At 33.3% G+C, this 26,649-nt stretch overlaps 2 protein-coding genes and 1 non-coding gene across 4 annotated transcripts; 2 read left to right on the top strand and 1 right to left on the bottom strand.

Moving 5' to 3' along the window:
* Positions 1-505: 505 nt before the first annotated feature.
* Positions 506-14,103, bottom strand: LOC146921250 (paired amphipathic helix protein Sin3-like 4). Of its 2 annotated transcripts, none has more exons than XM_085714680.1 (25): positions 14,002-14,103; positions 13,722-13,748; positions 13,502-13,630; positions 12,533-12,679; positions 12,242-12,428; positions 12,041-12,139; positions 11,761-11,922; positions 10,782-11,058; positions 10,169-10,305; positions 9,414-9,495; positions 9,306-9,338; positions 8,899-9,179; positions 8,653-8,807; positions 6,739-6,866; positions 6,404-6,658; positions 5,303-5,953; positions 5,090-5,160; positions 3,645-4,274; positions 2,342-2,442; positions 2,112-2,250; positions 1,869-2,021; positions 1,616-1,773; positions 1,424-1,529; positions 1,099-1,274; positions 506-868 (listed from the first exon to the last, which is right to left on the bottom strand). In XM_085714680.1, exons 3-24 carry the CDS (start codon positions 13,579-13,581, stop codon positions 1,119-1,121), a joined length of 4,188 nt encoding a protein of 1,395 aa, XP_085570806.1. In that variant the 5' UTR covers positions 13,582-13,630; positions 13,722-13,748; positions 14,002-14,103; the 3' UTR covers positions 506-868; positions 1,099-1,118. The 2 variants fall into 2 exon arrangements, with proteins under 2 accessions (XP_085570806.1, XP_085570807.1); XM_085714681.1 differs by having other exon boundaries at positions 13,898-14,103.
* A 2,315-nt stretch (positions 14,104-16,418) lies between these two features.
* LOC146921251 (U2 spliceosomal RNA) lies at positions 16,419-16,613 on the top strand. Its single transcript, XR_015013126.1, has one exon. It is a non-coding gene; the product is annotated as a U2 spliceosomal RNA (small nuclear RNA).
* A 7,086-nt stretch (positions 16,614-23,699) lies between these two features.
* On the top strand, positions 23,700-24,398 carry LOC146921252 (uncharacterized). Its single transcript, XM_085711274.1, has one exon. It carries the CDS (start codon positions 23,700-23,702, stop codon positions 24,396-24,398), a length of 699 nt encoding a protein of 232 aa, XP_085567400.1.
* The last annotated feature ends 2,251 nt before the right edge of the window (positions 24,399-26,649 follow it).

Genomic DNA, 26,649 nt, shown 5'->3' on the forward strand with positions numbered 1-26,649 from the left:
ATCAATGATTTTAAAAATAAAACAGCGCAGTTGTCTTCTACACAGACAATTATTTTAAATACATCTTAATTCGAAAGATCTTAACTTGATCTTTTATCAAGTAAAAATAAAACTGGAACGATACAGAGAAGTAAATAGAGCATTTCTTTAATTTTTTTTTATAACTTATCTTTATTCTTCAATATATAAAAAGAAAAAAGAGCATAATTTCAAAAAGTTGTTTAAAGAAATTTTTCATATAAAGTAAGAGCATTATTTTGATTCAAATCCTATCAGAAATAATCATTCAAGCTAATAAACAAAAATTACCAACCATAATTTTATTTCTAAATCTCTAATTTCTAGTTTTAATTTTGAAGTAGTAGCTTTTAATGTCGAAATAAATCACAAATCAAGCTTTTAATGTCAACTGTCTTAAACCGGACAAACCCTTTTTTCTTTATTTGAAAGAATTAAGCCAGTCACACCATGGTTACCTAAAATTGCCATACCAGAAATTGCATGATTCAGGGAATGCTATTGGTATTTGAAATAAGGCCAATTGCAGCAACCAAATGATCCAAAAAAAAAATAGCCTCAATGTCATCAAAGCAAGTTGATAACAAAACTATGGAGGAATGGAATAAAATGTTCTCGTTTAAACGACAAAGTACACCTATTTACATTCACATTATTGTGAGTCATAATCAGCCATCAAATTACGGTATACTGTAATCTCTATTCCTCTCCTTGCAGCACCATGCCTCCCCCTTCTATAACCTTTATTAGTTTACCTATAAATAAAATATGATGAAATATTGTACATCCTTTGATTAACTTCTAGGATACAATGTCGTTTACATCCGGTCCCTCTACCAATGAAATACTCCTGAAAGGGACAGTCAAACAATAATCATTGATTAAGCTAATTGTTCATTAAAAAATTCACATTCCATGGAACAAACCAAGGGTCAGTTAAAACAATTGATCTCTAGTGAAAGTATGTTGATCTCTAGTGAAAGTATGTGGTATGTGGTATGTGCATCTTGTTTGAGTGCAAGTTTGGTGTCAAGCACACAGTAAAAACATTAAGCAATATAAACAATCTCGAAAACTTACCCAACTCAGAATGTACACTGTCACATGAAGGAAAACAATTTGCGGAACCTTGCTACTCTGCTTGAACGAATGTTTGAAGACTTTCGTTCTTCATAGCATGAACTCTTCAGATGCAATGTTTTTCTTCTGCTTCTAGTCCGAAACAAGAAGTCTTCGGTATCTAAAACGTACGACACCTAACAAGAAGAGTAACGTGTCAAGAAAAAAAAATATAAGAATGGAAATTCAGAAACACAGTCCAACAGAGTAAACATTAGGCTTGTTAATGAAGAATGAAATACGTAGAAAAAATATGTATAGTAGTAAATCGTATGACATGTAATACCTTAGAAGAATTGGAAGCTATCTTACACTCCAGACCATTAATAATTTGCAGTCCTTCCATAACCTCGCTTGAAAATTCATCACTACAGGCGTAGCCACGTTTGTTCCTACAAAAATAAATGAATTTGTCAAAGTATTGCCTACAAGTTGTCATAAGCAATGGCGCTAATATTTCTTCTGACTAATCAAATACCTTTTCAAGAAAATCCCCGACTTTTTGTCAGAGACAATAGAGAGGAAATCATTGTGCAGATAGGTTGTAAAATTTGGGTCCACTAACACAGCAGTCACTTCATGCTTCTCATTTCCACAGTCCATGAGTTGAATAGACAGTGTCTTTGATTTTGGTGACTGCAATGAAATAAACCATGTTACAGAACATATAACACTAAACTTCATTCAGCAGCAGATTTAAATAGACAAGTAAAACTTAAAAGAAAACTTACATATTCAATACGATATATGTTCTCATCATGAAGAAGAACACGAGCATTTTCGTGATAAACTATATCGACAAACTTTCCAGGTTTTCTTGATTTCTCATATGCATATAGTTGAAGCAGCTTATTATCCATCTCATCGCTCGCAACAGCTTGAAGCTGAAATAGGAGTACATAATTGAAGGGTCAGAAAGAATGAATGGCATCAAAGTTGTAAAAAGAGGAATTTTACAGCTTTATGCATTTAACCTGTTTAACAAGTTTATATATTAGTTTGTCTAACGTGAATAAGAGATATGATTGAGTTCCAATAATAGCACGACAGTCATCCTCAAATTTTGTATTATCAGAAGAACCATCCAGTAAACTGTAAAGGGCAATCATGAACCTGTAGCATAAAGGAGACAGTTAGTCTTGATAGATATTTGCGTGTATCTTCAAATTTTCAATATAATGAAACATTTCAAAGGCATATATACCTATCATATTGATCAGTGGAGCTTGTATTATTTGAAGCCCTCCATTTCCTTTCAGCGGATGATGAGTTAACCTTTGCTGCGTGTATCCTCTCATACAATGTCTGTCAAATTAGCAAAGAAAAATTTATACAGTCAGTATATACTATGTAATAAACTCTGAAATGTTAATTTTTTCTTTAACAATACATTTATTCATACACACCCAAAACATTTACACGCAGCCAAATTCCAGATTCGCAAAACCTACATAAAAGTTCCTACTCCCTCAAATTTCAAATTCTACAAATACCTCCATCTCTTAACAGAAAGTTGGCCAGAGTTAAAACTATCATTTCATGACCAAAACACTCCGTATTTAACAATAGTAGATTCTAGCCTTTCTACATCCCCCATTGGAGCTTCTACTGCTTGATCTCTCCATCATCCTTTTGATGTGAATCTGCTAGGACTCAAACCCATGAGGAGAGCCCAACACAAACGACTAGTACAATAAGTGGGAGAGCCTAGTGGCTTTACAACACTGAGCAGTATTATAAACTCAAACTGGGACTTGTCAACCATTCAAGAGCACTGTTATCATAAGGTGGAGAGCCTCATGACTTAAGTAACACTTTTTTTCAACTCAAAGTGGAACTCAACACAATCATCCCATCATTATGGCCTCAACCCATATAACCAATCTCCCATTCCACCTCCACAATGTAACCAGAGAACAAGTCATGCTAATTGCAACAATTCTCATATTCCTTGCCACCCGCTCCCACCCTTCAATGTCACAACTTCACCTAATGACCATTCAGACTTGATTTTCCTCTAAAAACCCCTTGTCCTGGATCCTCATTACTGTTGGCCACAACACCATTTCATTCACCTCCCAGTGTGAGTAATGATATCTCAATTAAGAAAATCAATTTTCCTAAATCATTTAAGTCTCATCCACAAATGGTTAGGATCCTTCGTTTCATTGATTTAATCATTTAGATATATTAAATAAAGTGGTTCTACCGAAGAGTACACAATAAGGAATCATCTGGTTGGGATGACTCAATTGGTAACAGATACCCAAATAATTAGCAGAAGGAATAAGAGAGAGAAATCAAAAACAGGTGGAAAGGGTAATTTAGATTTTATACTTTTGACAAATATTTATCTGGTTTAAATTTATTGAATAGAATAACAGAGGTTAATAATGCTGAATGAAAATCTAGCTGTGCTGTTTGTAGAAATTGAAACTACAGAGACACTTTAGGTTTTGAATACCAGAAGAGGGTGTATGTCTCATTAAATGTATAAAATTTTGTACCTGATGAAGTCTAATCAGCACATAGAAGGAGTCATTTCCATAAAAAACTCGAGAATTCTTGTCTTCAACATGTAACACTGGGGGAACATGCTTTGCCAATGGCTTCACATTTAGAAGAAAGCGTTCAGAAAATGGCAATGACGTTCCATCTCCTTCAACATCATGTGCATCAGCCATTCCTTCAGCTTCACCTTCACTTTCAGCCTTATCATCATGTTCTCCATCCTCATGCTCTTCTTGGGAGCACTCCTCTCCATCAGCAGATTCGCTTCCAGAAACATCGTCTCCAGAAGCATTTTCACTGCCCTCTGATGACCTCTGAGGACTTTCTTCCCCTTCATCATCAGCATCTGCATAATTTTCTCCTCTGGCTTCACCACAAACTTCTTCGCCACGTCTATTTTGATATTGCCGTTTCACACCACCATCATTTCCTTTATGCACTGCCTCCGAACCAGCATCTCCGTAAACTGCAAAATTATCCTCTTCAAAGTCTCCATTTGGAGATAACTCACCCTCTTCTCTTTCGCTTTTGAACTGTCGATTCGATTCCTCTTGGTATCTGCACACTTCAGTGCCTCCAGCGATGGCCCCATTTGTGGATGCACATAGTCTAGCAGAATCACCACCCTAAACCATGATAAAGAAACAAACATTCAGCATATTACTTGTAGTGGTGCCTGGTCTAAACAAAAATCAGTACATCACTCGTAGTGATGCAGGAGAAAGACAATTATAAAGAACTTCACAAGTAAATCGATCATTTGATAGTCCCATAAAACAGTTAAAAATGAAATGGTGCTATCAATGCTCTGATTTGCCAAGCCAACAACTTTAAACTAAATTAACAAGGAAATGAAGCCATTATTTGACAATCTAACGACTTATGGCTTAGCAATCAGGTCTTGGTAACTAAAATATGAGCATCAGTTTTATTGTAGAAAGAACATCATACATTAACTGTACCCACACTACAGGCTGCATGAATCATGTTATAACACTTGAGTGAAGTCTAGGAGACAGAACATCACATAGAAGTGAAAATCTAGTTTGTAACTTGATGTCTCTAGAATTCGTCAACTGACAGTTGATGGCACAAGCAAAAATGCCAATTGTAGAATGCTAACAAGAAAGAAAACATAACCTCGTAGATATTTGTTTCCTTATTCTATTTCTATCACATGCTGTCATTGTATTTAGATCTAGAGGTAGGCATGAATGCATAATAAATGATATAAGTGAAACCAAATTGGAGTGGTTAAGGTGTTTCTCTTGCAGCATAAATATTAAACCATTTTTTTAATGAAGGAAGCATCAACTGGTTCAAAGAGAGAGCAGAGATCTTCATGCTGATAAAAAACAAAATTTATCTCAAAAATGAATCTGGTACAAGTGCCCTTTATAACTTGAGACTGACAAAAACTAAACCAAGAGTTATGTCATACCTCTGATGAAGGTAACTCGAGTCCTCTGGTGACAGATACATTACCATTTCTAGATGGAGTAGCAGCAAATCCTTGATGAAAAAAGATGCAACTCAGTTTTATTCACTTATCAGAAGTAACATATGAATATGAAAGGAGAAAATAATTACAAGGTATTCTTTTAGATCAATGGGTAAGCATCAAGCGTCTTTATTCTTGAACCAAGTTCCGTACCTGATGTATTATCTATCTCTGTTCTTTCATTACTTTGCTCCATTCCAGATGCTGGCGAGACATTAGCATTCACTAACAGCCCACCAGAGAGATCAAGGAATGCAATAATATCTGGGCTACCATGTTGTGGATTACTGCCAAATGTTTCACTTTTATGCATAGTACGGTCTGGATCAAGACATTTATCTTCTCCAATCCCAGTATCACCATTTGATTTCCATGCTTTGCTAGAAGTTGACTGATCTATTGGCACACACTCATCACCATTTCTAGAAGTACTTATATGCTTTGGGTTCATTATGGTAGCCCCAACACCAGGATTACCATCAGTTTCAGCAACATTTCTCACAGAATTATTCTTAGTCACAACTTCTTCAGTATCCTCAGCGCCCTGGGACCGACAAGGAACACAAAGCATCGGTTCTAAAAATGTTGTCCAAATCTTCATAACTTTATCCAACTGTTCAGTTGTGCAAACTTCTGCACACGAATATTTTATAAGCCGATACAAATCTTCATGGATGTCTGGATCAATGTACTCAAACTCCAGGTTTGGAAGAATAGGCCGTCTATTACCAGCAGCAATTGCAAGAAGAACATCGTCTTCTTTGTGTTTCTTCTCACTGATCTCTTTGATTTCAGTCAGTAGGGCTGTAAATAGTTTCACAAATAAAAGATTTGTGAGAATGGAATGAACATGATCACCACATATATTGAAAGTTGCATTGCAGTCAAAGAATGTCACATACCACTCATGCAGCTCAACCTAGACTCTAGAGAAACCAAGTTTTGTTTCGACCAAAATAAATAAGTGAGCGAAATCAAGCCATACGACAGTTGCTGAAGAAAATATTTATTTGTGCATATATTCATTTCAGACGGGTAAGAAAAAAGATGAATGTAAAAGAAAAGAGAACATCAATCACAGAAAATTTAAAGATGGGTTAACAAAGAAATACACATTTTGGTATGTCAATAGAGACATTTATATCTCACATGATTAAAATTTTTTGTAGCTACAACAAATACTCTTGATTCATTTACACATTGAAAGCCTCAGGAATCTTATGTTAATAAATAACGTGAAAAGTTATCTATTACCTTTGGTGCTCAAGCTCCTTGTGTCCTGTTGCTTAAAGTAGAAGCTACGATGATCAAGAGATTTGTGATAATTCTTGGCATATATTTCAGCCCAAACTTTACCGAAATCAGCACGACATCTTGCCCACTCTTCCTGTTTCTGCTTCAAGCGTGTTAATATCACTGGCAAAGCTAGAGATGGTTTCTTCCTTAGCACTTCCAACACATCAAGACCATGATCACCATATATCCGTTCAATACACCTGAAATTTAGAGCTACAAAAATATAGAGAGAAACCATATCAGAATATTGAATACTTCAAGAAATTACCTTACACTGTATATCAATTGCATACCTGTTAAGTGCTCCTCAATACAAATAGGGCTGTCTCCTTTAATTGGATTTTTGCTGATAACTTCTAACAGCTCTTCTACTCGTGTGGTTGTCGCGCTGACAGACTCTACCAACATATCAAGTTCAAACCTGCCAGCACAGATTGACATAACATCAGCAGGGGCAAAAAATAGAAAACTTACATAAATCAATAACTATTAATCATCCTAGCAATATCAAAAGTAATAAGCGGAACGATGTTGCGGCTATGAGTGCTACCAATAAAAGATAGATCTATTCTTGTCAAGATCACGATCATACTAATGGTATTTTCCAGTACTACGATTTTTGGTAGGATCCTTGTGTTAGATCAATGCCTGGATTGCATGTGTGAGATCATGGTCGGCTCACCAATCACAAATTCCATGACGGATTTTGAAAACCAGATAGGAAAAAAAGCCTATTTCTCCTAATTCACGACCTGTTCAATGAACAAAACCTCACCAGAGAAACATCTTAGCCGCTACCTCTATCTCATTGCAATATCCCTCTCTCAACCGCACTTCCTCCATCTCTTCTTTCTTTCAATTTGTGACCTCCCTCTCTTCTTCAAGAACAGTAGTTGTGGCCACCCTTCTCTTATGGGTTTCCCCATTTCCCTTAATTTTCTTTTCTGCAGAACCTTGGGCGCCTGTCTTCTATGCATGTGATGTCGGCTGCTTGTGAGAGCCAATATTTTTCTAATTCTTGTACTTCTAATTAAATGAAATGACAGACACACACACATATTTTTGTATTTTAATATCACTTTTGTTCATTTTTTTAATTATAATAAATTAATATTTTAATTGAATTACTTACTTTATTATTATATATTATATAGTGTTTTCAATAAAATCATACTTTTTATCAATGGTAAAGTTTAAATTTCCTAATATTAAATTCAAATGCTCTTTTAAGTATACAAAATTTACATATAAGTTCTGAGAATTAAAATATGTTATATATTAGTAAGCTAATTTACTTGGTCCAAAAGACTATGTTGCATGGATACAAGGAATGGGATTTTGTGAACATAGATTTTATATATTTATAAAATCATGACCAAATTGTTTAAGAAATAGAATTTAGAGGAAAATGAACTAAAATTATCTGCGTAAGAGACTAGAAATGGTACTTAATTTCTCGATCAGTTAAACTTGGTCACTCGACTTTATAATAATCTTTGTAGAAAATAAACCATTTCTGTTTTTTTTTTTTTTGTGGTGCTTTATAGAGATTATCGAATTACTGCCTGCAAATTTCCCTAATTTGCTACATTAAAAAATTATTATAGAATCGAGAAATATATAAAGGGGAATTAAGAAAGAGGATATTTGCATTGCAGAAAATGCAGAAGAATACTTGATTAGTAGAAATATGGAAAGAATCCAAAACATAATGGAGATAGCACCAAATTTTTTTTGCTACTTAAAACTACTTTAGGTATGTGCCCCGTAGGTACCATGAATAGGCAAAGTGTATCAGGTGTGGGTACATCTGCAGTAAAGTTCAATTTTTGAGTACTCTCGCTTCATAATCCAAAAATCATATTTTTAAATTTGAAAAGTATTATATAATTAATTAATAAGTTCATATGTTTACTATGATGCTTGCTTTTACTTATGACTGAATTTTCAATTTTATATTTTTATTGCAAACAAAAGTTTAGATTAATGTTCTGTTTTAGAGGTTATGTACCTCATGTAAGTTATTTTTTATGCACGGCATTTTTCGCACTTCAGGTAGGATCTTACCACCCGTTTTATAATCCTCTAATCTATGATCTTTCACATCCCCTCCCAATCCTAGATAGAATCTAAATTTTGACATTATTGGACAAATCAATAAAACATGAATAGTGAAGAGTAAAAGAACATTATTGGCAAACTCTAACCTGTCATCTTCACATCTAAACAAACTTTCTTCATACTGATTTTTGCGCATATGTTTAAAGGAGTAATCCTCACTTCCTGAAGTGACCGACACCCAGTGATCATTCAACACTTCTGCACCAAGATCTGTTTTCTGGCTAGCAATAGGTATTGGATACTGCATAAGCACAAATGATATTCGTAAGAACACGATAAGCGAGTGACCTCAGAAATGCCATTAAAATAACTGACAAGTATAACAAGCATACATTTTTTGGTAGAAGGCGGTAACTAGGAGTGCATCGCTCACAGTTAGAAAGGTCCAGCTCATTTATTGGCTTTGAGAGATACTTATCCTTGCTGGGATATAGGGACATCTTAGAACCTGAAACATCCTTGTTGATCACGGGAGATTTGTCCCTTTCTCGGAATTCACGGTCCCTTTCTTTCATCTCATCTTCCCTGTAACGATCCCTATCATCATCCCTATCTCTATCCCTCTGTTCAGCATTCATTGGTTTCAGTCCACATCCTTCAATCCATAAGGACTCTGATGAACATAAGTCAGAAGGTCATTACAAAAAGATAATGTCGAAAATGAACATATGATCCCAAATCCCATTGCATAGAGAATATAAAGAGAGCTAAATAGCAGTAGAGTAAAACATTTACATACTTCTATTCATGACGCCAGCAAGGAATCCACCACCTGCATTACAGGACCTGATTAGAAACAACTCCAAAAATTTACTTCAAAGAAAGTAATCACTAGTTTGAATGTTACCATTCTTCTCAGCTTGCAACAAAAATTCATTAAAAATTTCCATAAGATCTGGATAGTCTCCCAATAAACCAGAACCACCCACCTGCAAGAATAAGCTACCAAGAGTTAGGTATCATATTGTATATCTTGTAAAGAGTGTTCTTCAAGGAAAATATAAATTGCACTGAGAAATACAATGAAAGAAGGCAGAGCTGATCATAGATTGATAGGAGAAAAATTCAGCTATCTCCAAGCAGAGATAAGTTGTAGGAAGCACAAAAAAAAGTAATTAGTGATGTGGATTGCACATGATACCAGATTTCAATACTTTTAAGATGTTCCTTCAATTTGCATTCTTCCCCCGATAACCTTTACCTTTAGGAGACATATCAGATATTGTCATGCAAGGTTGCTTTCTGGCATTTTTTACAAAATCAAATTGCTCCAGCAGGAACTGGAAAGGATAATTGTCTTCCTTAAAGAATGAGAGATTGATTCTCTCACTAGTCTATGTCTACTTAGATAGTCTAGTTCTCTAATGAAAAACTAAAAGTAATAGATCAGTTGATAAATATATTTATGGAAGACCATTCTAAACAATTGTACAAATAGGACGTGGCATTAGAAATAATAGATGAATTTGTGTAGTTTATAAGGAATTGGAGTGAATGCTCACTAGGGAAAATCAACATAGCCAGACCAATTACAGACACCCGTAATTGAAGAATTTCACATAAAAATCAGTAAACTAACAAAAATTAATATACACACTGTACCAGTGATTGCAATTCTTGTCGAGTAATAATTTCCTTGTTGTAAATATGTACACACTTCAAAAACTCCTGGTAGTCAACAGGATTTCGTAATCTCTCTTTGACTTTATCACAGAAAGCTAACTCCTGGCTATGCGTACCTGAGATGACAAAATTCAAGATGCGTAACAAACTAAAAGGGAACGTAGGAAATAAAAGCACCAATCAACAAAAAAGAGAACACCAAAAAACAAATTTGGAATAAAATATTTTTCTCCCTGTCAGCAAAACAAGGAAAATATTTATATAACTTTAGATCATAAATAAAAAATTTATATCATTTCTCGACAATAAATATTTTAGCATTATGATGAGTTTCAGAAAAGTGATAACAATTTTTTTGCATAATTTAATGAACTTTCAAGTTCATACAATTCCATATTTTCCCATATATTTCTTTCCCAAGTGAACATGAAAGCACGTAGTTCCAGCAGAAAAACATTGTACATCATAGCATTAGTTAGAAAAGGTAAATATATACAAGATAAGTTAGTAGATTCAAGATCAACTGTGTTGATGACATACTCAATTTTAAGAGAATGTTTATCATCACAAGTGGATGACATAGGGTGCATACCGAAATTTTGATCTGCATCAAGCAATGGTTCAGCTCCTGAGTCTTCAGCCTTATGATCGGATTTCCGTTTGTGGGATAACCTCTCCCTATCTCGACCCCTGTCGTGCTCATAATCTCGTTCCCGTTCTCTCCTGCCTCTATCTTCTCTACGGTCCTTTTCCTTCTCCATGTGTCTCTTACGCTCCTTTTCTGCCCTCAACGAACCTCCATCGTGATCTTGGTCAGGACGGTCAACACTAGGGTCACGGTCACCATGTGAAACAATGGTCCTTTCTCTCTGGCATGCAGATAAGAAGAATGTTAGCTTTATCACCAACTATGAGACTCAGAGGAACAAAGCCACCAAGGTAGACAAAGACAAAATGTAGGCCCTTAGGACTTAGAGGGCTTTAACACATTGGGTTGAAGTTGTCAAAGACCGATTACTATAGAAGCATAACATCAATTTGAGTTGAAAAATAAATGATTAATACATTCCATTTACAAAACCCTAGTCTGCTAGATGATAAAGTCTCAAGCAGTAAACAACAATTAATATATTTTTTGACATTATAACTAATTTACCCAATTTAACGTCCTAGCATGCATGTTAAATAGCTGGCATTAGATTTGTTATAGCTATCAATAACGTGTTGAAGGTATGCCTCACATGAACCATAATGCCCTAAAGGCGAGTGCGTCACTGAAGGAGTTAAGACTCAACTGGCAAGAGGTGATGGCCCCCTCTGGCGTCCAGTTTTGTTATATAGCAGCTATAGCGTATCGGAATTTGAACAAATCTCTATTGCTCCGCAATACGCTACTTAGTACAAAATGTTGTCAAAGTATAGTGACTATAGTGTCACTATAACAGTGTTGCGTAGCAGAATTTGAACTACTATTTTCTGCGATCTACGATTGACAACACTGCTGGCATTTAAGTTCAGCTCCTTAAGCATGCCTTTGACTACAGAAAGGGACAAAAGAACTGAAGACGAACCTTTTCAACATGCACTCGCCGTAGTGTTGGCATTGCAGAGCTCCTATCACGAAACATGGAATTCCGAGCAAAAGCATGAGTAGATGCAGCTGTGGTGGCTTCTGGAAGAAAATGAATAAACCCTTCAAGAAGATCCGGGTGGTTTTGGAAGAGTGCAGCAACCTGGAGAAGTGCAATTATGATTAAAATGTGTATCACAGCAATATGTCAAGTACTGGAGGAAATAAAATAAAATAAAAAAACCAACATAATAAATTTTCCTGACTATAACAGAACATACCTCTTTGTAGACCAGGGTTATCGGTTTACTTTCCTTTCTGTACGTATTCAATATGTCCAGAAATGACTTGTAAACATGAACATCGCCCTGAAACCGAGTCTGCATAAAAAGGAACCATTAAGCTCAAAACTAAAACTGTTAATTCTACATTGCAAACAAATCTGCATGAAGAGAATCCATTAAACTGACAAACATTCTAACCTTTATCGTGTTCACATAACTCATAGCTTCATCAAATTCAACCTTCTTTTTTGGTTGAGGTTGCTCATCCTCAGACGAAAGGGTAATCTCATGGCCCTTTGGCAAAAAGGTGTTAAATCCCAAGATCAAGTCTCTATGACCTCTAAAAAGTTCCTTCACTCTTTCAATGACACCATCAGTATCAACTCTACAAATGCACCAAACAGATAAACAAATCAATTACAACTAACAAATTCATAACCCCCTCTCCCAATATATATACAAAAACAACGTGGTACAACATGATCAAACCTTTGTGCTTTAAAATCTTTCATAACCTCCAAAAAGTCCTCATACTTTTCCTTCTTATCTTGAAATATATCCTTGACCGCCTTGAGATATGCTAAGGCATCATTAGTAGTCAGTTTTTGACCACCTCGATTCGGCGGTTGCCCGGACCTTCAAACCATGAAAATGTCAGAATAAATTTAAACCATTAATCAAATTGATAACAAAGTGTTACATTAACAACACACAAATAATCAAAATTCTAAACTCAATACACCGCTATAAGTTGAAAATCAACCCATGAATAGAACAATTCAAAAATTGATAACAAAGTATTACATTGCTGCCATTAAAAAAAAGAGTATTACATTGCTAACACACAAAGAATCAAAACCCTAACTCAATACACCATTAAAAGTTGAAAATCAAACCATGAATAGAACAATCTGAAATTGCTCACAAAGTATTACATTACAGACACAAATAATCAAAACCCTAACTCAACACACAATCTGAAATTGATCACAAAGTATTACATTACAGAAACAAATACTCAAAACCACAATCTGAAATTGATCACAAAGTATTACATTACAGACACAAATAATCAAAACCATAACTAAACACCGTTAAAAGTTGAAAATCAACCAATGAATAAAACCATTCAAACATAATTGCTGATAAGAATCATCTGATCTCATCTCTCGAAATCAAACATTCCATAAAAAATTAATTTTTAACAAAAAAAATAAAAATTAAACTCTTTACTAAATCCTAAACCTAGATAAGATATTACAAATTACAAAAAACCAAACAATTATCTAAAAACACTCCATCAATTTCACATAAGAACACAAAAAACATAAAATTTCATCACAACAAAGACCATAAATATCAGGCAATTAAGATTCAGATGTTTGATCAAGCACAAAATCATTGAAAAAAAAACCAACAGATGAAATTTCAGAGATTCAAAAAAGCTCAGAAACTCACGCTTCTCCTCTAGAAGTATTCAGCATAGGTCGTTTGAGTTGAGATGAACTCATGAAACCGTCCTCACGTGACCGCTTCATCTTCAGAAAACGCGGAAACGAGCTTTTTCAAACTCGATGATTCAAAATTCTGCAAAATCACAAGCTGATTAATCAATCAACAGCATCAAGATTACTTCACAATTCAGATCTAACATTAACACAAAGCAATAATCACTTACCGTAGATCAACTCAACCAAGCCAAATCCTGCACAAACAAAAAAAATGAAAATCAGAACTAAAAATTCTCAATTCGAAATTCACAATTCACAATTCATCATTCTCAATTCGAATCACTTCAATGCAAAGCAACGTAACTATGAATTCAAAAATTAAAAAAAACCGAAATTTATTTGCACTGAGTGATCGTGAAGTCTTTGAAGTTCAGAATTTTCCGAGAAAGTGATGGAAAATTATAATTAACTGAGAAAATGAGTTGAATTGAAGATATTTTTTTTCACCTTTGTGATTATTCTTCAGAAATATCAACGTTGAATTGATGAAGAAAAACACGAAGGATTTTTTCTCTCTGAAATTCTCTCTTCTTTCTCTCAATTCTCTCTGAAAATTTCAGAGTTTTACAATGTGGTATATATATAGCGCGGCGATAGTAAAGCTTGACCTTTTATTACCGGTAATGGGTTACGCTTTTTACAGGTTATAATCAGTTAGCCGGTTTTCTTACCATGTTTTTTGTGAAAGTGAAAAAAATTAGGGTTAATCTAGATTAGATCTAGATTTTATACTGTGGTTAATTTTTATTTTTAATGAGGGTGAATTGATTATCATGTTTCATCAAGTGTGGTTTTGTGGATTAGGTTAGATTTTTTTTTAAGAGTATTTAGGTTTTGTTCGATTTATGATAACTCTTGTTACATCGAAGATGGAGTACAGTTGTTAATGAGTTGGTATGCTTATTGAGTTTAAGATAGGTTTTGTTCGATTTATGATAACTCTTGTTATATCGAAGATGGAGTACAGTTGTTAATGAGTTGGTATGCTTATTGAGTTTTAGAAAGAAATTTAGTTTTTGATTTCCGGTGTAGCATTAATTTTTATTTTTAATGAGTGTGAATTGATTATCATGTTTCATCAAGTGTCGTTTTATGGATTAGGTTAGATATTTTTTTTTCATTAGTATTAAGGCTTTGTTTGATTTATGATAATTCTTCTTACATCAAAGATATTGAAGGTGGAGTACAGTTGTTAATGAGTTGGTATGCTTAATGATTTTAAGAAAGATTTAGTTTTCGATTTCCGGTATAACATTTTTACCTTTTGTTATCCTTAAAAAAAATTTACCTCCCTTTAATAATATTATACATAACTAGAATTGTCCTATAAACAAAATTAAACTTGGTATGAATTTGTGAATAGTAGTTTATTGGTGGATAGATGATGCATTGCAACAATGATGATAAAATTAGGTCTAATAGATAGTGAGAGAAAAGATAAAAACCTTTATGTTTTTTAATTTTATTTTTTTAAAGTAAGACTTTGTAGTTATCTTTTTCTTAACACTTTCATGTAATAAATTCTAAGAACTTTTTTGACCAAAAAAATAAAAAAAATAAAAACATTTTTTATGTAATAAATTCTAAAACTTTTTTGACCAAAAAAAAAAGATAATAAAAACATTTTTTATGTAATAAATACTAAAAACTTTTTTGACCAAAAAAATAATAACATTTTTTATGTAATAAATACTAAAAACTTTTTTGACCAGAAAAATAAAAATTAATAACATTTTTTTATGTAATAAATACTAAAAACTTTTTTGACTAAAAAAATAAAAAATAATAATAACATTTTTTATGTAATAAATAATAAAAACTTTTTTGACCAAAAAGATAAAAAATAATAATAACATTTTTGTGGATTAGACTTATGTAATAAATAATAAAACAAAGGATAAAAATCTTTATTTTTTATTTTATTTTTTAAAGTGACACATTGTAGTTATCTTTTTCTTAACACTTTGTAATTATCTTTATCTTTATGCAATAAATAATAAAAACTTGTTTTGACCAAAAAAATAAAAAAAAATAACAATTTTGTGGATTAGACTTATGTAATAAATATTAAAAACTTTTTTGACAAAAAAAAAATAAAACAACTATACTAACAACTTGTTACATTTTTGTGGATTAGACAATTTAGATTTTACTAATGAAGTGAAAATGTAGGGATTGTTTGATGTGTGCTTGTTAATGGAATTGGAGGGACCAATTAGCCTCTTGATCTTGGATAGTGAAGAAGTAAGAGATATTGGTAACTTTGTGCTTGTGATAAGCTCTCAAGTGGTAAATTGAAGCCTAGCCTTGGCATATATCTGGGTTTTGGCCTTTGTTCTGTTGAAGACAGTTCTATAGTTTTGTTAACTTCTCAATATAAAATGTGCATAAGCATCCCCTAACAAATTGGTTGCATTTTTTTAGTAAGAAATATAGTTACAAAATTGAGAAGGTTAATCAAAGACAATTCTTGCCGAAATCCTTAAGTCGCCCCACAATGAAGATAAAGGGTGTACATTGTTTTCGAATGAAAATCATAGTCGGTCGATGTCCATCTAATGAATATTAAATTTCAAGTTTTAGATGAGCTATATTTTTAATTCAAATTTGGATAATAATTTATTTAGATTTTTTTTTTTGAAGAAATAATTTATTTAGATTGATTTTGTTAAGAGTGATTTAAGGAATATATTTAATTTGATTTGATTTAAATATAAAATTGGGAGCAAATTGGATTTAAAATTGAAATAATAATTAAATGCAATTATTTCACCATATTTGGATAATAATAAATTGTAAATAAAATATTTTAAATAAAGAATAAAATTGAAAGAAATTATTGTATCGAAACTTCATATTCCCTAATACTTTTCTCGGCCTTTTGACTAAGATCAAGTGTAGTATTTGTTCTTATTAGCTTAATATCTGATATGTGGCCTAATGGGTCATATGATATTAAATTACTTTTTTGATGGGGAGAAGTCATCACAAGAGCTTGCTAATGAGCTTCTCGAGTGTCACTTATGTGTTGCACTATTGCATAGGCTGGCGCACCCCAAAAGAAAACTTCATATTTCCTATATAGGTATGGATTAGGGGTGTTTGCGGTCTGATTTGGATTGGTTTTGAGGCAAAAACTCATCTGATCCAAAGATAAAATTATATGTGGTTCTGTTCGGTTTTGGATAATTAATTTTTAAAAACCGATCTGATCTGATCCAATTTAATGCGGTTTAATTTGGATCAATTTTTGGATATCCAAATTACAAATTGTAACTTTTTTTATTAATGATAATCTTATAATAATATGATAACATAATAGGTTTGATACAAAATATAACATATGATTTATAAAAAAATTAATAGTACAAAATAAAAATGATTGATTATCTTTGAAACATATGAAATAGAAACAAAATTGATTAAATTAAACTCATATGTAGTATTAAAAGAATTAAAAAGAAAAATAATAACAGCTTAATATAATATATTATACTTATAAAAATGGAAATATATATTAAAATACATGTATGCGGTTTGGTTCAGTTTTGTTCGGTTTTAAAAAATCAATCCAAAATCCAATTCAATTCGAGTGGTTTTCGTAAAATGTCATCCAAACACATCAAATATTATTCGTTTTTGTGCGGTTTTAGTTTTTTTTTTTATCGGTTTGTAGTTTTAATTTGGATCAGTTTGGATTTGAACACCCTTACTTCATGGATGATATATGCAGCTCGTATTGTTAATTTTTCCAACAAATAATAGGATGATCTTTGCATATTCTTCCTAAAAAAAGTGTGACACTGTCCAGGTTTAGAGCATGATCCTAAGGTTTTCCCTCCTGATGTGTAGTAAACGTGACCCTTTACCCTAAATCCATACGAGGCACCTGTCCCAAGGAAGATACTACTATGTAGACCAATGATTATGCGTGATGTGGTCATGTCAGTTAGGATGTCACCCTATGAGAGGGATAATCGACCTCCTTGGGTGCTCCTCCCTAAGGGTTGTGTATCGGGTCATATCCTCATATCGGTGGTCTCCTAGGCCAGGGTTCCATTTGATAAGGTATTCACTTAAAGGTACCATACACAACCCCCTAAACGTTGAAGTTGATAGGGCGAAGGTACTCTAAGAGAATTGGGTCCTAGATAACTGAATCATCCCCAAAATCAGGGTATCGACATAAAAGGTTCCATGCAAAACCCCTCAAGTGTTCAAGTCGATAGGCGAAGGTTCTTTAAGAGTTGTTTTACTGGTTGATTAACAATAGTTCTCTTGTTGTGTCTTTATTGAAGATGGATAGCCTGGCAGGATGTTAGCCTCCTGGTCCTACACATTCACTGGTAAGCTTATGTACGGAAAAAAAAAAAAACAAGGCTACGTAGTTTTTTGCTCGCATTTGTTGTTGTTGGTGTAATCCCTAAAGGTCGATAGTTTTATGTTAAACTTATGCTATGTATCATGACTTTTATTATTTTATAATATAATGCAAGTAATTCTTTATTATAGTTGTTGTAAAATTAATGAAGTCCCTAAAATAGATAGTTTGTGTAATGGAACATTATATATGACTTAATCTTGAGATTACATTAACATAAAGAACATTATTCTTAAAGGTATTCGTAGTTAAGCTTTAATATCTCTTAGGCGATATATCTCTTAGGCCACTTAATGAAATATGATTGTAAAATTGTATTACCATGCCGAATTTAGTTAATATGAGATATTGGACTTATTCGTTACTCCGTATATTTTGGATCAAGAAATATAAGATCAATTGACATTCTTGTTACTTGGGTAGCAGTGATGCTTTGCTAGATACCGCTCATTATTTATAATGTTAAATATAAAATTTAATATTAATGTCAATATTACAAGAACCAATATGGTCACACATAAATGAGAGATATAATTCAGTAAGACTTATAATTTGAGGCGCAAGTAGTTTTATAAATAGAACCCTTGTGCTGAAGCAAGATACACCACTTTACAGAACCCTAAACTACAAACCAAACCTTAGTTTTCTCTAAACCTCTAATTGCTTGGCTAGCACTGGGAACCAGAGGAGACCTATTCGCTTGGACGAGTAGAGGCACTGCTACATTGATTTGTTGGGATCGAAATCTTTTCTATACTACAATAGGTAACAAATACTATCACTGATTCATGTCAAATTCATAATGGTCCAAGGAAAGAAAATCAAAATTTTAATTTGTGATGCCTTTATGATCATGATTTCTCTTTAGTTGTTGGGACCTAGCTCCCTAATTCGACCTTATCATCATTAATTGACTAACCAACGTTGAACTGTCGTTTCTGATTGCATTTATTTTCTCCACCAACGGTCTTCTCCATTAATGTGCTTAGTCGGTGGTTACACTTGTATTTATTTTCCGTGTTTAGATCTCGAGAACCAACATAAGGTGTTCCTTATTTTAAAATCAATTTTATTTTTCCCTTGTGCGTGTTTAATCAACTTTATCACTCTTGCTTCAAATCATCTTCAATGCCTAAAATGTTGTTTGTAAGAAGTGTGTTTGTATGTGTGCACGCGCATATCGAGAACTAAACACAAACTAGAAACATAAAATAAAGGTACGACATGGACGAAAGAAAACATCAAAATGGAAAATAATTAGCAATTTCGTCTTGTCTATTTTCAACTTCTCTTCACCGGTGATTGAATCAATTTTTTTTATATGCAAATTTTCATAAAGTTAACCTTTTTGGTTGGATCATGAATAATCCCAAATTCCAAGACCAAACTATAGTCACCCCACTATTTGTCAAAAATTTCCTTCATAGTTTAAACCATGTTTTGAATCAATATATCTTCACTTGTCAAATAAGCTCTTACAAGGCACTCTATCTTTCGTATTTCTCTAAGGTATAAATTTAATGTAGGAAAAGAAGACTCGAATATCAAGCTTGTAATATTATAAAATGGCTTCAAAATCTCACTCATTGTTTCAACCATTCTCCACTTGCCACTTGTAAGACAATACTTACAATTTAAATCGTGCAAACTTAAGTTATAAAAGGCAAGACGATAAGTAATTGCACTCGGATGCATTATAAAAGTGGAGTTTCATCTAGTAACACAATATGATCTCAATCTGATTGTTGTATCAATATCACCAATATTCTTAATACATTCAAAGAGTTATAGTGTTCTAATTTTTGTTACCCTAAAATAAGCCACACTTTGTCTAATGCAATGCATCACTAACTACCTTCAATCCATCTTGAACAATGAGGTTCAAGATGTACGTTGATCATCGTATATGAAAAAATTCTCTATCAAGCAACAAAGTATTTGACAACCCTAAATGTTCTCCAACACCTTCAATGCTAAATCTCACCCACTGAGTAGGGGTTCCATGTGAGCAAATGCTAAAATCTTACTTTGCAACTTGCAATTCACATCAGCATAATGAGCGGTTAAAGAAATCTAACTTTCATTGGTGCATGTAGTCCAATAATCATAAGTTAAGCAATCTTCTGTTTCTACTAACAAAAGTACAATCATCATTCAAAAATTTCAGGCGTTCTCTAAATACACTCCGCTCAACTATATTAAATGGTGCACCATGTGTAATCATCATTCTAGCTAAAATTTCTCGATTAGCCTTAGGGTCAAATTTTTTATTTCTCAATTTTCCTTCAACGTCAATCATCATTTTACCCACATTATAATATTTAGCGAGTATCTATCAAATATCTCTATGATGCATTAAATGACTAGTTTTGTTGGTAGAAGAACAACTCAATAATTGTAGACATCCCTTGCATCTACATTTCAACCACAATTTAAAACAACATAAATAAATATATATGATTAATTAACAGGATTAGTTAAATCTAGTGGTTCAACCATAAAATCAAATCAAATAGGGACAAATTCACAATTATAAAAACAACTTATTATGCACATATTTAATAGAACATATCAATATTAACAGGTATTTGAACACTTATAGACAACATAATCAATCATTACAGTTCAAACATAACCACAAAACCACATAAATAGATATTGTAGCCCAAATGGGTTAGCCTGAACAGACTACAAGCTTTTATGTGTTAGATTAAAAAGCCCTAAAAAATTTGGGCTAGGATTTCAAGGCCCAAGACCTAAGTTTTATCTTGGTTAGCGGGCTGTCTCATATGGGCTAGCTCATTTTGACAACTTTACAGCTAGATTTCTTCACATTAATTTTTCATGCGCTCCTATTCAGTTTTTGTTATTGTTTTGATCAAGGATGTTGCACTCATGGCAATCCCTTCCTTGCCACCTCCAATCTACCCATGGAAGTTCTTGGGACCTACACAATTGGAACTTGTAACACCCCTGCTTTTTATAAACTATATTTTCATATATTTATGTATGTTTATGTTCGCCTTATAAATCACTAACTATTATTTAAGTAATTTTACATGTATACGCATGCTAATAATCAGTATGACATTTTTGTGTACATTAGAGTAGTGATCAATGTGTACATTTATATTTTAATTACTTTTATCTTTCGTTCTTTATTTTAATCAATTATTTATAAATATTTTTTTCTCGATGAACTAAGAGGAAAGACAAACATCAACGGACATCATAGACATCTCAACAAGGGGCGAAGCTACCCTACAGTGAGGGTGTGAAGTTGCACACCTTGAGATTTTGAAAACAACATCACCTTCATATCTACTTTATATCTAATCCTAAGGTACATATCCAAACCCGTTAATCCTATACTTAATTACTTTGGCGCCAGCTTATCTACACTAATGACCTTGGATTTTTAAACCCTAATGCACGTTTTGCCATGCAAAATGATTTCAGAATTGGAAATTCTAATTTGCACTGCCAAAATTCTTGAACTAAGCTGTTTCTTATGAGGATTCTACTACAGGCATTTAATTTCTGTGTATTTCCAAGGCACCGTATAATTTTTTAGTTGGTAGTCCATCCATCTATATACATCCATGCAATGAACCACCTTTTTCCTACCCCCGTTTTTTACAATCTGTTTCATCAAACAATGGCGCACAACAACGTTTATGCCTTCCTCGCATACCATGCCCTGACCGGTACAAGTTCCCTATATATGCAATCTCCATAAATACAAACTCTTTCCATATACTTGAATTCATACTTACATAAATAGCATAACAATTTTTATGCTACACATGATAGAACAATACAATGACTGTGTGAAGGAATGGTCATAAAGAATGGTGCTCCGTCCCTTGGAAACAATGAAATTCTCTTTATCATATTGAAATTTTAGGGGTTGTGCTGGTGTTGACTCGGGTGTTCTGGCGTTGTGGTGTTGTTGCTGTTTGTTTTTGGTGCGTAGCCGGAGGGTGCCTTTCTGTTTTCGACTTGCTGGAAGGCTACTTAATCAGTTATGTTTTCTATTGTTTGAGTCTGAAGTACTCCTTTTTTGCTAGTTGTTGGCCTGTGGGGGCTGTTTTCTATTGTTCGAGTCTGCGGTGACTGTGTTTTCAGTTTTTTATTCTGTCTGTTAGTAGTGCTCAGGGGGCTGCATTGGTTTTTTTAGTGGCCTTTTTTTCTTTTGTTCCTGTTTTAGTTTTTTGGGGCCAGTTGGACCTTGGTTAGTTGTTTCATTTGTACCTCTTGTGCTTGAAACTCTTAATAATGTTTTGCTGTCTAAAAAAAAAGGATTGCTTTGATTGAAAATTGATGTAATAGTTAAATCATTTCTATTTAGACTTTTTTCTTATTAATTCTTTGTATTTTGGGGTATGTTTTGAACCTTTGCTATAATATGAATGGTACTTTTTTTTAGAAAATATATCAATGGTACTGTCGTATGGTTTTGTGTTATGATTAATTGATTAAGAGTTCATCAATCCTTGGATGTGACTAATTGAATTACAATGTTTTTTTTACTACTATAACTATAGCTATTATTTAGGAAGCTCCTTGAGTATGTGTCAATAGCATGCGGTGACACTCATATAACCAATTGAATTACAATCCTTTTTTTTTTGTTACTACTATAACTATAGCTATGATTAAGGAAGGTCATTGACTTGGTGTCAATAGCATACACGCGTGCACTAATAAAATAACAGTTTAAGATAATGTTGGTGCTCTTAACATTTACAAAAAGAAAAACGTGTATAATACACAGGAGTGACAACTAGACTCTCCAATTAAGAAAGAAGAATATGTAGTTGTTTAAAATCTGCCCCAATATCTACTATTTTTAAGTGGCTTCTTAATCAATTAATATGCTTTTTTTTAGACTATGATGATAGTTTTATGAATATATTTTTTTTAGGCAATAATTTTTATGTATTAGTGATTAATGGGTTGTTGGAGATCAAGCAACTTACGAATAGACGTAAAACATTTATTGTTTAGTGACTTAATGAAACTTAGGAAGTTGTATAGAAATACAATGGTTGCAATAAGTTGACATGCAAGTAAGTAGTGATCAATAAAAACAGTTGATTGTCGTGCATTTCTTTATAAGTAAGCGTGTACATAATAATGAGTTTAGTGGCTTAAAGAAGTTTAGGATGTTGTGCTCACGAGTAATTGTGACCATTGTTTGGTGTTACCAACGTGATTAATATCTCAACTTTGAGTCATTCAATTTGGAACTAGAGCCGAGAATGACACGCATATGGCTGTTAATTATGGTCTATGAATATGCTTCCAGTGAAATGTTTGTTACCTTTCAAGTTTCAGCGTAGACAGTTTCCATTAACTGTATCATTTGCAATGACAACTAATAAGAGTCAGGGTCAATCACTTCAACATATTGGACTATATACTCCACGTTCAGTATTCTCACATGATCAATTGTATGTTGATGTATCAAGAGTCACTTCGGGAGATGGTTTGAAAATTTTGTTAGGTGTGTCAATCTGAATACTACAACAAATATAGTGTACAAGGAAGTTTTTTGTAATTTGTAAACATAAAATCGTACATCAAATGTGTTATATGAGGGCATTGTTTGATATTTTATTTTAGTATCGCACAATTAATTTACATGTTTTAAGATACACGTTTTATATATGATTCAAAATATGCCCCGTGCGAACCCAAAAATCATTTAGCCGAACTCATTATTACAATAAAACTTATCCTTTGGGATGAAGCACATATGATGCATAAGCACTTATTTGAGGCTCTGGATCGAACTCTCAGAGATATACTTCGACATCAAAACAACGATCGCTTGGATATTCCTTTCGGCGGCAAAGTTGTTGTTCTCGGTGGTGATTTCCGTCAAATTCTTCCAGTGATACCAATAGGAACCAGACAAGACATTGTTCATGCAAGCATAAACTCTTCTCATCTCTGGCAATTTTGTGAGGTATTAACTTTAACAACTAATATTAGGTTTTTACATGGTTGTTCGGAAAATGAAACTCACGAAAGAAAAGAGTTTAGTGAGAGGGTACTTGGAATTGGTGATGGATCCATCGGAGAAGATAATAATGTCAATATAAAGCTGGATATTCTTGAAGGGAAAGTGATTACAGGGACAAATATTGGTGATAAGGTATATACACCTAGACTATCTTTGTCACCTTCTGATATAATAATTCCTTTTAAATTTCAACGAAGACAGTTCCCTATATCGCTGTGCTTTGCAATAACCATTAATAAAAGTCAAGGGCAGTCCCTAAAACAAGTTGGTATATACCTTTCACAACCAGTCTTCTTGCACGGTCAACTATATGTAGCAATATCAAGAGTTACGTCAAGAAATGGCCTGAAGATTTTGCTACTGGATGAAGATGGTGTTTGTATTGATAGCACTACAAATGTTGTGTTTCAGGAAATTTTCCGCAATCTATAATTACTAAACGCTCTATGTATTATTAATATTGATGCATTCAAACTGTATGCGACGATCATGCAATTATATGCTATATGTTTGTCCTTTATGTTGGAATAAGCCCTAATAGCCAATCTATGTCGATTGGGTTTGACTTTGTATCATGATATTGATATAAGTATATATTGTGAATATATAATAATAAGGCATTTCTTTATTGATTTTGTTTTGTTTCAAAATAATAAAGTCCCTAGAATAGTTAGTCTGTTTTATGGAACATTAAGTATAACTTAATTGTGCGACCCCATTAAACATAAGGACACTATTCTTAAAGTATCCGTAGTCAAGCTTTATTGAGAAGTGGGATATCATTAAAGCATAGAGACTATTATGTGGGTAGACTGATGATCACATCTCACAGATCATGGATAAAAGAGTTATCAAGTCTTCACATAGATATAAATATTAGGAGTAATATTTATATTGGATTGACCCGCTATGAGAATACTACATAGTAAAAGTTATGAAAAGTGTCATAAGATATTCTCATAGTGATAGTGGTGTATTCCACCCTTCGACCTGAAACCACTATGTACCCTAGATGTTAGAGTCGAGTGCTTTGTCACCATTCAAACGTTGTCCGTAACAGGATGACTATAAAGTTGGTAGATGGGTACTCCATGAATCATGCTGAGGGACATGAGTGACCTAGATGGAATTTGCCCCTCCTACATAACAGGAGAAATGTCTACGGGCCCAATATTGAACTAGACAAGGATGACACGGTCTATGCCTTGTGTTCAATATAGACATGAGGGCAAAAGGGTAATTATACACATGATCATTATCACAGAAAGGTTTCGTCAGATCACATGACATTCTCGTCACTTGGGTAGCAGTGATGTGTTGCTAGATACCGCTCACTGTTTATAATATTAAATATGTGATTTAATATTATTGCCAACGTTATGAAAACCTATAGGGTCACACACAAAGGACGGATAGATGAGAGAAATAAATAAGTAAGACTTATTTATAAAATAAATAAGTGAGACTTATTTATAAAATAATAAGTAAGACTTATTAGTAATTAAATAATTAAATATGATTTATTATTTAATTTACGAAAAATAGAGAAACGCGGTCCACCGTAAGGTACGGTGTGTTTCAGTGAAATATGGTGCACCGTAAGGTACGGTGTACTTAAGTGTTTGTCTTGCTGACCACACAAGTGGTTCTATAAATATAACCCTTGTGTTGAAGCTTGATTGACTGTTGGTTGAAACGCTTAACCTAATTCACAAAGTAAACCTAGCCGCCACTCTCTAAACCTATTCTCTCTAATCTCCGTTGGAATTGGCTAGCACCGGTCATCGGAGAAGTTCTGTTCGTGTGGACTGAGTAGAGGCATCGCTGCTTTGCTTTGCTCGTGATCAGAGATATTTCTTCTACAAAGGTTCTGCGCTTCAAGAGGTAAACACATGAATCCTTAAAGTGTTTAAGCATGTGTTCTGTTTGATTTGTGATTAATGATTTAATCAAGATCCGTTTCAATGGGATTTGTTCCGCTAAGAGGATTATAAATTTTTGAAAAACCTCTCTTAAAATCCCTTCACTTTATATACCATAGAAGTAGAGAACAAACAAAAACGTTGATTTTTTTGGTCAGAGACACCAAAACAAAATAAAATACCATAGAAGTAGAGAACAAACAAAAACGTTGATGCGTCTCACATCGGTTTTTTTTTTTATAGTGATCTCACACCGGTTTCATAATGATGAATGTGTTTCGCATGATCTTGCATTATCAAATTCAATTCTGCAACCCTTTCAATCAATTCAAGAAAGATGACATTATTATATTGATATAATTTTTTTTTTTTGGATGTTTGAAAGATAAGATTAAGATTAATTTCTCTAGTAGGTCCATTTTCACCTAAAATAGAATTTGTTTTGTTATGAAAATTATCCCAATTTCTTGGATAATAAATATCATCAATAATTTTAAAATAAGTGAGACACATTATTAGGGACAAAGGGCCCAAAAAAATATCACTAATTTCTTTGATAACAAATTTTTGAGCACATTATTACCAACAACCAAATTTTTTTATAGGAGGGTTTATATAGAAATATTTGTACTACATGGGGTATATATAGTAAATCGCGCCAAAGGGCCAAAAACATTAACAGATTTCAGCCCAGCTCTACATCATGTCAATGTTTAGGGCCTTTTCGGAGCATTTTGCTACATATACCCCCCAAAAACCAA

This window comes from Medicago sativa, chromosome 5 (assembly GCF_051527215.1).
Source record: "Medicago sativa cultivar Bolivia chromosome 5, Bolivia_mono, whole genome shotgun sequence".
Lineage (NCBI taxonomy): Eukaryota > Viridiplantae > Streptophyta > Magnoliopsida > Fabales > Fabaceae > Medicago > Medicago sativa.